At 33.2% G+C, this 14,219-nt stretch overlaps 1 protein-coding gene across 1 annotated transcript; it reads left to right on the top strand.

The window, feature by feature from the left end:
- Positions 1 to 3,849: 3,849 nt before the first annotated feature.
- Positions 3,850 to 13,608, top strand: LOC132283876 (uncharacterized). Its single transcript, XM_059785911.1, has 10 exons — positions 3,850 to 4,449; positions 4,721 to 4,815; positions 5,068 to 5,135; positions 5,227 to 5,270; positions 5,676 to 5,753; positions 5,829 to 5,982; positions 11,584 to 11,736; positions 11,841 to 11,951; positions 12,477 to 12,542; positions 13,086 to 13,608. The coding sequence occupies exons 1-10, from the start codon at positions 4,151 to 4,153 to the stop codon at positions 13,185 to 13,187; spliced, it is 1,170 nt and encodes a 389-aa protein (XP_059641894.1). The 5' UTR covers positions 3,850 to 4,150; the 3' UTR covers positions 13,188 to 13,608.
- Positions 13,609 to 14,219: the final 611 nt, after the last annotated feature.

Below are 14,219 nucleotides of genomic sequence, written 5' to 3' on the forward strand. Positions count from 1 at the left end.
TTTTGATATTTTTTTGACGATCTATGTCAACTACTGTGTTAGATTGAAGGAAAAAAAAAAAAAAAACCAAATAAATGACAGAACTTGCAGTTTTCAATCTTGGTGTCTTATTAAATTGGTGATTTGGTTCCTAGATGGCTCTAGGCCGGGTCTGCTCTGCTTAGATATTTTGAAGCTAAATCAACTTCAACTTATAGTCTCAGTTCTTATGTTACGAAATCAAATGCATTGAAATGTTTGTTGTCTGAGCGGATTGCATGTGCGTAGCTTAAAGATTGTTTATTACCGAACATACCCCACCATGTATTAGGCCATTTCTCATGTAGGAGGAATGAAATGTATTTGTTTCCATTCTCTTGTTTAGTGTATCACATTAAGAGTGGAATGGTCATTCTTAGGGAATACCCATTTCATCAAAAATGTGGAATGCCCATTCCTTTTCTTGAGAGGTGGAATGACCATTGCATTCCCATCAAGAATTAATAAAGTAATTTAAAGAGATAATTCACGCATACACACACTATATAATATATATATATATATGCCGTTTGTTCATTTTCTCCAATTTACACACACAAGGATGAGACAAAAATAGTGTAATTGAACTTCTATGAGTTTTTGTGTAGCAAACTTTCTCAGTCATTATCTAGCCAGATGATTGGAAAATTATCTTTTTCCTTTTTATTTTTGCAATAGTCAGAGAGCCCTCTATTTTCTCTCTTTATCTCCTCTATTTTCTCTCTCTATTATCTCTTTCCCTTATATTTTTGCAGTCATCGGAGAACCCTTTGTTTCTCTCTGTCTCGTTTATTTTCTCTCTCTATTATCTCTTTCCCCTTTATTTTTACAGATTAATTTTTTTAATTAATTTTTTTACTAATAATAAAATGTAATTTAAAGAAACAATATAAATTCATTATATTCTAACTTTCTTACCAAACATAGGAATGAGAATGAGATTCCATTTTTACACATTTCATATTTGCAACCAAAATGGTAGAATAAGAATCATTATTCCCATTCCATTCCCACCTCCATTCTCATTTCATTCCAATTCATTCCATCACACCAAACATGTCCTTAATGTTTCACCACACCAAACATGCCCTTAATGTATGGTTTCTATTACAAATTTATTTTGATGCATTTAATGTTTAAGGGAGGGAAGAGACATCATAAGAAAAGATTGTGTATTTTTTTTTTTTCTTCAGTTGGATGGAATATAAAAGAATAAATAGAGATTGAAAGAGAATGTTTTAATTATTTTTACCAATATATTTAATAATATTTATAATATTTTAATTTATAGATGTTAGTATTTTAATTTAAACTTGTATAATTTAGAATAATATTTAATTTAAAACTTCTATAATGGTCTACTTGTTTTCATTTTTTATTTTACAAAAAAAATGGACGGATAAAAAATTGTAAAGAAGGAATGAGCAAAAAAAAATTCGTTCATTCCTTCATTTTTTTCTCTTAAAATATTCCGTTAAATTATTTTTTGAAATTCATTTTTTTACTTGCAATTTACTCTTTCGTTGTGTTTATTTGAGGAACAAAATGTAAAATAACAAGGTAGTTGATTCACATCATGTAACGCGTTATTGTTTTATTAGACATTTCTCTTTCGCAGTGATGAAAATTTTCAAAACCTAACTTACCAAATCAAACAACCTAAATTTATGAAGTCGGTGATCCAAGTGGACAAATAGTGTTTTAGCAATAGTCAAACATCAATTTCCAATCAACCATCTCATTAAATTTTGCTTTTAACCTTAAGTATTAAAGAAATCTTAGTTAGCCAAGCGTAAAATATAACATAAAAAGAAAAAATAAAAAAGAAAAGAAACTCGCTCTCTAGAGAATTATTGGTTAAAATTCGCGGACTTGTTAGTCTTGCATTACTTATTTTTGTATATAAAATTATGTTAAAACGAGGTTCATTTTCAATATTGGCCTCACAAAATGGTGGGTTAAAAGAATCTTGAAAATTACATATCTTAATTTATTAAATTGCGAAAACATCCTTACAAACGTGTGCCCCTCACCTTAAGCAACATGATGGACGAGGATGATACCTTTGATTTCAATATGTCATCTTTGTCTTCACTTTTCACATTATTTCATTTTAGGTAATTCTCAAAATAAAAGGGCCCATTAAAATAAAATTTTACACCACTGTTAAAAAACAAGAAATATAAAAAAAAGTTCTTTAAGTAGTGAAAAGCTCAATCGCATTCACAATTGAAGTCCTTTTATTTTTGCTTAATGTATACATCTCACCTAATCATCAAATGTTAATTGTAAAGTAGGTGAAAAGTTATTTTTAAAATGTTAATTTTATCATAAATACATGTAAATAAAAATGTAAAATTATACTCAATCTTCTTATATAATTATTTATTCAAGTGTGTAGTTTTCAAGTATGTTATTATATATATATATATATATATATATAGTTACTACATGAACTTTAATTCAGTGATTCATGGTTTCATACTAATTAATTTTTATTTTCAAAATAAGAAAACATAGATTAGTGAAAAATGACAATGCACATTGTAAAATACGTAATATTGATTGGATCATGCAATTAAGATAAAAATAAAGAACTATAGGATAATACGAACCAAGAAAACCAATAAAAAGTTGTACCTCTCCTTAATTTGTTTCTTATACTTCTTGATATCATATTGGATTTTTGTGTGTGTACGTTGTTATTCTAATAAAATTAGGGGAGATCGCACTTCACTTTTTTAAGTGCAATATAATTTTCTTTTTTCTTTTTTTTTTTTAATGCGAATGACAAAAAAGACAACTAATTAATGCATTTTCTCTTATTTTATTATATCATACCTATTTTTTGTATTATAATTTTTTTTTTTTTTTACCTTCATTATTAACTCCAAATTATAGTTTAACGTGGCAATAAACTAATTATCCTCCTTAGATATTATCACATTAGCACCGACTAATTTGAAATAGAACTACCATTTATCGTCATCTTCTTCACCATTTTTCTTTCTATAAAAGTTATTTTTTTATACAGTATCATTTTTGCTGAAATTTTTATTTCTATATGAGTTATTCTTCTATCAAGTGAATGATTTTTTTTTTTTTTTTTTTTTTTTTCTCTGCTTTTTTAATTAATTAATATTATATTTGGTTAATCTTTCCAAAAAAAAAAAAAAAAAAATTATAACTCAAACAAAAAAAAAAAAAGAGAAAATATTTGGAAGGTGGTTTCTATGAATATAGGTTTTGACATAATACCCATCTCTCTCTTTTTTATTTATTTTTTACAAAATCTTTGTTCTTGAAATTTTATTGTTATAACAGTTAGAGCTTTTCTCATTAACAAGAAAAACTTCAAGATTTAAATATATTTTAAATTAATTCTTAAAAGTCAGATGAAGAAAAAAAAAAAAAGAAATTTAACTCAAAACACACAAAAGGAAAAATAAAAGAAAAAATTATAATCACCAATAACACGATGGTGTTGAATGACTCATAAAATTTTGATAATTCTTACATACTTTCTGTGCCAATTTTTAATTGTTACATATAAAAATAAATAATAATTGTTAATTGTTACATATAAAAATAAATAATAATTGAGAGAGATGTTAAATTAAGGAGAGAGGGAGAGATAATAAATATGTAATTTTGATATTTGAAAAAAATAATTATTTATTTATAAAATTAGGAATGGAGTTGTCAATTCCTTAAAATTTTGCCAATTGTAGAAAAGTAGGTGTATTCGTTCTTATGAATATTAGTGGATTAAATTTTCATTTAATTTCTTAAATTAAATTATTTTCACGGCGCTTAAAGTTGCGCGTTTGATTCGTTTATCACCCTCCAAAGCAGCGCTATGTGATTCATCTCTGTTCCTTCTCCCCCTTCCATGGTCACCCATTGAAACAAGTTATATTTCTCTCTCTAAAAAAAACCTCCTCCTCTCTCCAGATAACACCGTTAGACCCGGTCTATCTCTACCCCTTGGGACATTCTAAAGCTTTTCATTTTCAGCGTTTTATTGCCCTCCTTTTTCTTACTCCTTTACACATCTCTCTCTCTCTCTCTAGGGTTCTGATTCTTCAGTACAAGCCTACACTATTCATTTTCTTTCTTAATCTCTATAGGAATGACAACTTCTGTGAAGAACAACTTCTTGCCTCCGGGTTTGGTTTCGAATCTCCAGGACGTCCTTCGAAGCAGAAAGGGAGGAGAAGAGGAACAAGCCAAGAGCACCGATGACTCCACCGAACCATCTTCTTCTACTACGAATTCTGATAGTAATGAACCAAATTTAGATAAAGACAGTTCAAAGCCTGTTGTTTTGGTCACAAATGGTGATGGGATTGAATCACCTGGGCTCACTCACCTTGTTGAAGCTCTGGTTCATGAAGGCCTCTACAATGTCCACGTCTGCGCACCACAATCGTGAGTTATCAAATTTTGATTTTTTTGCTGTTTTTTTATATATATATATGCATATATGTGGTTTATTTTGCTAGTTTTGTCATGTGGGTATGGGGTCTTTTTGATATTAGCATCTTGGTTTTGAATCTATAAATGATTCGTGGTATTAGTTTGATTGATACTCTTAATTTTGTGCTCTGGGTATTGGGTTTGTTTTTTTTGTTTTTGTTTTTGTTTTGTTTTTTTTTTTTTTCATTTGGGGATTTGTTGATTTGTCGGTGGATTGGTTTAGGGACAAATCATTGTCGGGTCATTCATTGACACTCCAAGAAACAGTTGCTGTTAGTTTAGCTGAAATTAATGGTGCCACAGCTTATGAAGTTTCTGGTATGATTGCATTTCAATTTATATATATATATGTCTTCATTCTTCGGTTACTGTATTTTTGCAATTAGTTTTGGTGAATCTTTGACTGGGATTGGTTTAGTTATAGTTTTTATGGTTAAATGATCCGTTTCTATTAGTTGGCTTTCGGGTGATCTTTTTCGGTGATCATAACATTGTATTAATTTGATGCAAGTTTTGCACTTTATGCATTGCTTTGCCTTATTAGGCTTTGTTGTTGGCTCTTTCATTCAGGGACACCTGCGGATTGTGTATCACTAGCATTATCTGGATCACTGTTTTCTTGGTCAAAGCCTCTGCTGGTATAGTTTAATCCACTGCCAGTAATGAGATTGATGATTTATTTCACTGTGATAATCTCCTGAGGATTTGCATTTTTGATCTGAAATTCAGGTAATTAGTGGAATTAACAGGGGTTCAAGTTGTGGCCATCACCTGTAAGTAGTTTGCATGTGGTTTTATTACATTCTAAATAGCAATATTCTTCCCGCTTCGTTTTGGTGAAATTTTGCTGCTTTGTTTTTGTTTCGATAGACTTGTATGTTTGTGAAGTTCCTCTTCTATATCAGATATGGTTTGTTGAAATATCACATGCAAACTTCACAAACAAACAAATGAAGAAATTTAATAATTTATTTAATTGGTGCGGCTGCTTAACAAGTTAAAATTTATTCAACCCCAAACAAATATGGATTGATTTTAGCCTGTTTAATTAATGTGAAGAAATCAATTGAATCCCAGACGGTTACAGCGTTGGTCTGGGGTTGAGTATATTTTTCTTCTCTTACGTTAGCCTGGTTCAGAGGCTTAATTGCTTGCTCATTATTTGATGATTTTTCTAGGTTTTACTCAGGTGTTGTGGCTGGAGCTAGAGAGGCTTTGCTTAGTGGTGTACCATCTATATCAATATCTCTGAACTGGTGTGTTGATGGTCCTTAGCTTTTTGGATTTGTTTTTTCTTATGACTGTTGATATTTATCATAATATTTTTTCAGGAAGAAGGATGAAAGTCAAGAAAATGACTTCAAGGATGCTGTAACAGTCTGTTTACCATTGATAAGCGCAGCCATAAGAGATATAGAGAAGGGAAATTTCCCCAAAAGTTGCTTACTGAATGTAGAAGTTCCAACGTCTCCTTTGAAAAACAAGGTTTATTTTATTTTATTTTATTTTATTTTTTATATTGAGGATATCACATTATTTTCTAATGATGTATGATTGATTTTGCTAATATATCTACCTTGTTGAAATTTGAGTTTCTTTCCTTTGCAGTTGTTGTTGCCTATACACTTGTAACTCAATGCATATATTTTTTTTTTGGGAAGCTGATAAGCACTATTTTTATTTTTTATTTTTTATTTTTTTATATCTAATCAGAAATTCTTTTTCATTGCATTTTTTTTTTCTTTTTCTAAGTGAGCTTTTATTAACAAAACTAAACCAAAACAAAAGAGGAAACCCCCTTAGAGTACATGGGACTAAACCAGTCCAATTTCCCAAATCCAGCAATCAAGAAAAGCAAAAACCACCAGCACACACAAAAATTCTAACCAATAAGAACCCCTATCCTGCCCCCCAAAACTACCAGACCTCTCCTCTATTAACCGATATAACCAAGTCTTACAACACAAGGAAAGAAGGCCTGAAGCAAACAGCAGAAGCTTCCCAGCAGATAGGCAACTGTACTTTCCAAATTAACAGCTCCATACCCCAACAACCAAACCAGCTAAGGACTTCACAAAGATACAAATCAGTCATTTGGAGCATTAAAAATTTCAGAAAGTTTAAGACCCCTCGTATCCACTACTTCCCACTTAATCGGTCTAACAAGATGATCAGCACTGCAAGAGACTGAATTATGAAAATTTTGATTCTTGACTCCCTAAATGGTCCATAGGGATGTAGTAAATATTTGTCTTCAAGTGCTATTTCTTTGTGAATCCTGTCTGAACAGAAAAATGAACCAGTGAGACAGCTGATAAAATAAACTAAATTGACCCCACCTCCATGAACAATTTCCAAAAATCAATCTCCATAGTTCTTGAGCAAAAACACGGTGGAAGATTAGATGATCAATACTTTCTTCATCTCCCATGCAATTTTGACAGACTGTAGTTAGAGGAATGCCTCTCTTCTGAAGGTTAATCATGGAGGGAATCTTGTTTTGAAAAATAAAGCAAGCAGTAACACAAGCAACAGGTCTGCCTCCGTTCCGCACAAGCTTATGCCAATCCTTCTTGTTATTGGATTGCCTATTGAATTTCCAAAGAGATTTAAAATTAAATTTACCATGGCTCCAAACAAACTGCTCATTTTCAGTACCAATAGGAAAAGCTGAAATAAGCTCCCAGATGTTGTTGATTTCAGATGACATATGAATAGGTCTGCACCAACAACCATTTTGAATCACCATACTCATCCAAGTGAACTTAGACAACTCCAATTTCCTATAGACTACTTCCATTAGTTTGTAACAAGGATTTTCCATTCAGCCATGGGTCAAGAAATAATGTCACATTCTGCCCATTCCCAACCTTGAATTTAGTTCCAGGAATAATAATATCCCTGGCTTCAATTAAATGATTCCAAAAGGAAGATCACTTGTACTTCTTTGTGCAGGACTAGATAGAAGCGAAAGCAACATTCATAGAGACCAACCATCTATCCATCTTCTTTCTTTCTTTTGAACAAAATCCCAGAATAATACTCCTTTCAAATTCAAACCAACGTCATGCAGTTTAGGGCAAGTTCCAGAACTCCACTTCAGTAAGTGTAGCTTTTTCACCGACTCCCTACTGCCCCAAACAAAGGATTTTAACATCCTATCAATGGTGGAGCTAGTAGTAGCAGGAATCTTAAAAAGTTTGCACCAATGATAAAAGAAAGAATAATAACTACTTTAACTAACTCTATCCTCCCAGCCAAGGGAGGATTAAGAGAGGACCAACCATGGATTTTAGCAGCAATTTTATTCAAGAGGCTTACGTTCAGCATGTTTCAGATCCCTCTCAACCAAAGGGAGACCCAAATAATTCATATGAAGGTTCCCTCTTTTCACATTCAGAAGTCTCAAGATTACTCTCTTCCAACTGATAGACTGAGAAAAGAATATATGACTCATCTCATAGTTCATAACTAAACCAGACAAAATTTGAAATTGCTTCAACAACATATTAAAACTACCTTTTTTTTTTTTTTGTTTGTTTTTTTTGGTAATGTAACATATTTATACAGTTAACACTTAACAGTCCTTATATCAGCATTTGCCACCAATATCAAGTCATCAGCATAAAAGGAGTGGGAGAAGCCAAAATTAAGTTTTTGAGCAATGTGACAAGATTGATACCTGCCTTCTATGACTTCTTTCTGCACGATAGATGAGAATAGATCAGTGACAAAGGTAAATAACAGAGCTGATAAAGGACACCCCTGTCTAAGGCCTTTTTGAGGTTGGAAAATCCAGCAGGGGAACCATTCATGAGCACAGGAAACGAGGCTGACTGCAAGCATTCTTTTATCCAACCAATCCACCTGTGACCCAACCCATAGGCTTGAAGAAGTTGGAGGAGGAAGGACCAGTCTACTGAGTCATAAGCCTTCTTCAAATCTATCTTCAAGGCCATTAAAGACTTCACTCTTCTTGAATTGAAATCCCTCATCATTTCATTAAGTAAGATAATATTGGTATACCTCTGCCCTTTATAAAAGCACTTTGTTCTTTCCCAACCAGCTTGCTAAGGATAACTCTCAGCCTGTTAGCTAGGATCTGAGTAGTGATCTTGTAGACAGTAGTGCAGAGAGGGATTGGCCTAAAATCAGCTGCTTTACGACTGTTGTGCTTCTTAGTAACGAGGCAAATAAAAGATGAGTCATAGGCTTTGTTCATTCTGGATTGAGATTAGAAATACCGGACAGCATTTATGACCTCCTTTCCAACTATGTTCCAGAATTGCCAAAAAAATCTGGGTGGGAATCCATCAGGTCCTGGGCTTTATCAACACCCAACTGAAAACAACATTTTTTTATTTCTTCAGCTGTAACCATTTCCTCAAGTGGTTGAGCTTCCAAAGTAGATAGGCATCTTCTAGGGAAGACAGGAAACTGATCTGATTGAACCTCTTGATCGTTACTGAATAACTTCAGATAGTATTCCATCATCCACTTCTGATTTGGTCAAATATCAGTAGCCCATTCTTCATCATCATTTTGAAGAGCAGTAATGGAATTCACAGCCCTATGCTGAGCAACCTTATGATAAAACAGCTTTGAGCATTTGTCATTCTCCTTAAGCCAGTTAATTCTAGATTTCTGAGAAAGTAAAACCTCCTCATTGAACAAAGCTTGTTCCAAAGCCAAATGAGCTTCAACCTTAGCATTTATAAGACCTCCATTATCAGGGTCACCAAGCAATTTCATCTGAATCTCCTCCATTTTATTCCTAGCTTCTGCAACTTGAACATCCACTTTTATGAATACTGTAGTGTTCCACACTCTAATAGCTTGTTTAGCATTCTGCAGCTTCTTGGACAAGATATATAAAGGATCTCCTGTAATTATGTCTCCCCAAGCCTGAAGAACTACATCCTCAATCTCTTCCTGGAGGCACCAAACTTTTAGAAACTTAAAAGGTTTAGGCTTTGAAGCAATGTTATTATTCTTTTTCATTGTTGAACTAGTAGCCATCATTTTGTCAGTCTTTTTTGTTTCATTCTAATTTTTCCGGAGTTGTGACGCATTAGTTCCAACATAATGAGAGTTATGGCAGGGGAGCATGTACTTTTGGGATATTATTTTTGTTGCAACCTGATAACCACATGTTGAGGATGGATACCATTCATAATTTCACAAAGGTTTTCATTAGTAATGAAATATTTTGATTTTTCATTGAAGATGAGCTTTTGTCTTTGCTTTTGATCGCTGAGTGAAGAGGGTTGCTCACTGTCTTAGCCATTATCTGATTTTATTTCATTTACCCAAGATGAGTTTCTTTATTTTGCAGTTGTTGTTACCCATATACTTATAACTACTGCACATCTTTTTTGTTTGGGAAACTGAGAAGAACTTTTTTTTCCCCTGGAGGTGTGAAGCATTAGTTGCCATAAGATGAGAGTTATGGCATTTTATGAGGTTATCTTTGTTGCAACCTGATAACCACATGTTGAGGATGAACATCATTTACAATTTTGGAAATGAAATATTTCTACTTCTCATTGAGCTTTTGCGGTTTTGCCCTCTCTTCTAGTCACTGAGTGACTAGGGGTTGCTTACTATCTTAGTCATTGTCTGATTTTATATCATTTACCAAGTTTTTAGGCATTGGGACCTTTGTAGTGCTGCAAAAGTGCGAAAAGCTTCCAAAGGGATCTTGTCTTGAAGAGAAATCAATAGAATTATTCGAGTATAATAGTGCTCCTAGCAACTGATATATAATGTTTTAGTGCAAAATGATCTTTTAACCTGCCTTCTCTGATGTTTTTGCCTTTTGGTCTGGACACTTTTGACCATCAGGTTATTATAGAGGAAAGTGTGCGTCATATTTACACCAATTCCTTAGGTGGTGCACTTGCTTCCATTAATAAAGTGTCTAGGTCCTTCCATCATTACTGGAGAACTTTTGGTCAATGTATGAACTAGAATTTTGAAATTATACGATCCATTTGCAGTTTCGCTTGACTTTGTCTTGGAGGAAGGAGGAATTAGGATTCTAATGAGTGAATTGTAAGAGGTCAATGTTCTAGCGAAAAAACAACTTGGAAAGCGTGTCCTTCCCCCCCGAACTATAATATTTTATGTTGGCTGCTAATGTGAATGTAACTGTGCAATAAAGTTGTTGCTGTTGGTGCAGTTTAGAATTAAGCTACTGATAAATTGATGGATTAAACTTCTGACTTGAAAGGTCTTCTTTTGGGCTCATCTTACCGGAGGAATACTAGATTACTGGATTTTATTTTGAAGACAAGTAGAATGTCGCTCGTTTGGAACCAACTTGGAAGTACAGATTCGAATTCTGGAGATAAGTGAAGTTGGGAAACCCAATAAACCACTTCATCATTCTTTTCATAATTGGTAACTAAAGAAGCTTAACCATAAAAAACTTTGTATGAATATTTTCTTTCACTTGACTTTCGAAAAAAAAATATTTTCTTTCACTTCATCCATCATTTCCAAGTTATTTCTTGGTCTGATTTTGGGTGGTGAGGCACACTAATAATAGATATTGTAGTTTGCTGTTCATCCCGTTATATTTAGCTGTGACCCAAAATTTAGTTTGGGACACTTAGATCCTACTTGCTAGTTTTGTATAATTAAACAAATTTTTTAAGTGCAACCATTATATATATCAATCTTATGCAGGAGGGGAGGTGAACTTGTTTTGCTTAGACTATGACTACCCCCACTTTTAATTGTGAAAATTCATATTATCTATTTATGTGAATACTGACTACGATACGAGGTGGCCTTTCTGTATTCTCTCTGCAGAATAATTTATCTTGCCCCTTAGCTGCAGCAATGCCACCCTTTTCAAAGTTACCACCACTTGAATTGTAGCCATACAAATACATCACACTTGCACATGGCACTAAAAGAGTCTCTTCCCTTTGCGCGTTCTTTTAACTCTGCCAAACAAATTGTTTGTCACTTTCAATGTTTTCTGATATTTAAGTATTCTTTTAGGATACTATTTTCTCTTTAGGTGCATCTTTTCGAAAATATTTTCTTGATTATATCTCTGATTCTTTTGTTTGACAGGGCTTTAAATTAACGAAACAAAGCATGTGGAGGTCCACACCAACCTGGCTAGCCATTTCAGCCAACAGGCTTCCGTCTGCTGGACGTTTCATGTCCAATCAGCAAAGCCTTGGAATGCAGCTTGCACAGCTCGGCCGGGATGCCTCTGCTGCAGTGAGTATCTTTTTAAAAATTGCATTACTTGTCTTTACCATCTTGAAGATCATAGTGATCTTTTTAGTTCCATTCTCAAAATTTGACATTATTGTTTTTCTCAGGGCGCAGCCCGCCGTTTGACAACACAGAAAAAGGACTTGGAGGTTGTTGAATCAGTTGGAGTTGCTGGAAAATCCGATTCCAACCAGACGGTGAAGTACTTTAGGCTAGAGGTAAGAAAAGTTTGATTGTAACGGGGTTGTGTTTGGAAGCTGTAAGAATTGCTTGTAAAAAATTATTCCCATTATGATGATTTGTGGAAAATAGTTGGAAGCTTATCATGATCAAATTATAAGAATAAATTTGTCAGGTAGTTTCATTATTCAAAATGATCTTCATTTAGCATTATGTACTTCTTTTTATGTGAATACAGTGAAGTTCCTTGAAACTATGTTACTAAATTAGGATTAATATTTTTATTATGGAAGATACATCCTTGATTCACAATAAAATTTATAAATTCTGTTGAAAGATACATATTTGATACAGAAAAAAATTTATAAATTTTGTTAATGCTGCTCCCAAATGTACCCAAAAACTAGTAAAATTATTCCTGAGTAGGTGAAGCAGCTTCCTATAAATTGAACTTCTTCAATTCAATTTATGTTCTTGATGAGTTGCTGTGGTCCAGCCTGCCATTTGTCGTCTCTAGACTTATTTTATGTTGGAATGATATTGTTAATAATTGATGATTGCAGTTTATGGACAAAGCACATGAAGATGTGGACGATGATCTAGATTTTGGAGCACTTGAAAATGGATTTGTAAGTACAACATTTTTATCTCTTTGGTTAATGGGACTTATTAAATTGTGTAAAATTGAAATGGTTTTGTTCCAATTCTCTAAGGGCTCAATTCAATGCATATTGGAAATTAACAGTCTGTTGTGTTAATCAATGTATCATCTCAGAAGCAAGAACATTTTCCAAAAGTAGGTTCAGTTGTAGGATATAATAAGGCAACACCCTTTGCATTTATTGTATCCCGTTATTATGAGTGACAATTTGTACAAATATCTGTATTTACAAGACAATGAAGCATTGGTTTGCATTGGATGGCAAAGCATACTAGACACTCTAGCTTTTGTATCAAATGAAAAAAAAAGAAAAGAAAAAGAAATGAAATGGTATTGCATCTTTAATACATGGAATTTACTTCATTTTGAGAAAATAGTAAGACGCTGTTCAAAATAGACTCATTTGAAATACTATCTCTTGAAATGGAACGATTCAAGCTTCATTTGGCTTCTAAAATCTCATGTATTCTTGTTTCCAGCTGCCTAATTCTTGCATATTACTTTGGAACAGGTTGCAATAACTCCACTCTCTCTTTCGCCACATATAGAATCGGACACACATACAACTGCTTCAGATTGGGTTTCTACTGTACTCCACGAAGAACAACAATGACAAATACGATAAAAAAATGTTTTGCGTCCTTTTGGAGCTGTAGTATGTCGTTTTAATTATCAATTCAACATGCCTACAGATTCAGGATGATGCCGTCCTTTTGATTAATTTTTTTATCCTCTGGTCCCATCTCCCAGTTATTTATTCTTTTTATTTTTGTTGCGGAGCAAATGCTTCCACACTAATTTACATGTTTGGCATTAGAATGCCAGTCTGTCCCTTGTTCATTGCTGACAAAGTTGTATCAGTTGGGTGGTTTTGATATTTCCCTTTTTGTCCCCCTTCAATATTGGATGAGTGGGATTGTTTGTTTGTAGTTGAAACAGTGTAACTGGAAATGTTAAGGTTGGAAATGTCTGTTGTAGCATTCTCATAATTGTGTGTTTTGAAGCAATGTGAAGGAAGAAAGATTTGCAAATGATGTTTGGATTTAACTTTGGAACTTGTGTTGGAATAACAAGTTTTCGCACTAACGACAACATTCCTACTTTTCATAGGAACTTGCAAAGCATTCGAGGTGGTCATCACTGTCATCATTTTTGCCTTTATTTCACGTGAGAGAGGTTGGCCACACAAATTCTCTTTGTCCAATCTTATCTCCTACTAGAGCTTGACCTCCTTGTTTCGACCTCTTTGCTTCGTACTTCCTACACAAACCAAACTTTCTCTTCTAATTGGTTCATCTACATGTTTACGCTGGATGTGTTCATATTATTTAAGTTTACTCTTATTTTATCAATAATTGGGGTCAATCCTAATTTACCCCTTACCAAAAGCAATTCATGGGACAGGTCTCCATTGTTTTAAAAGGCATTTTTGAGGTTGGTAGTCTGAAAGCTCCAACTCATCACTTTATAGGTTTTTTTATTTTTATTTTTATTTATTTATTTATTTTTTTTTTGAAATTAATTAGAATGAAGAAACAGGGATTACCCTATAACCTGGGAAGTACAGACCTGATACAACTAATCCAATAAAGTGATGTGTTTTTTTTTTTTAACCAATAAAGTGATGGTTCACAAACTTTAACAT

The sequence above is a fragment of the Cornus florida genome, unplaced genomic scaffold, assembly GCF_030987335.1.
Source record: "Cornus florida cultivar Cherokee Brave unplaced genomic scaffold, ASM3098733v1 CherokeeBrave_3.0.0_Hap2_Chr11, whole genome shotgun sequence".
Classification (NCBI taxonomy): domain Eukaryota; kingdom Viridiplantae; phylum Streptophyta; class Magnoliopsida; order Cornales; family Cornaceae; genus Cornus; species Cornus florida.

Coding starts and splice junctions, on each gene's coding strand:
- LOC132283876 (XM_059785911.1), top strand. CDS start 4,151: ATGACAACTTCTGTGAAGAACAACTTCTTGCCTCCGGGTTTGGTTTCG. Junction 4,816..5,067: donor CACAGCTTATGAAGTTTCTG/GTATGATTGCAT, acceptor TCTTTCATTCAG/GGACACCTGCGGATTGTGTA. Junction 12,543..13,085: donor GAGCACTTGAAAATGGATTT/GTAAGTACAACA, acceptor ACTTTGGAACAG/GTTGCAATAACTCCACTCTC.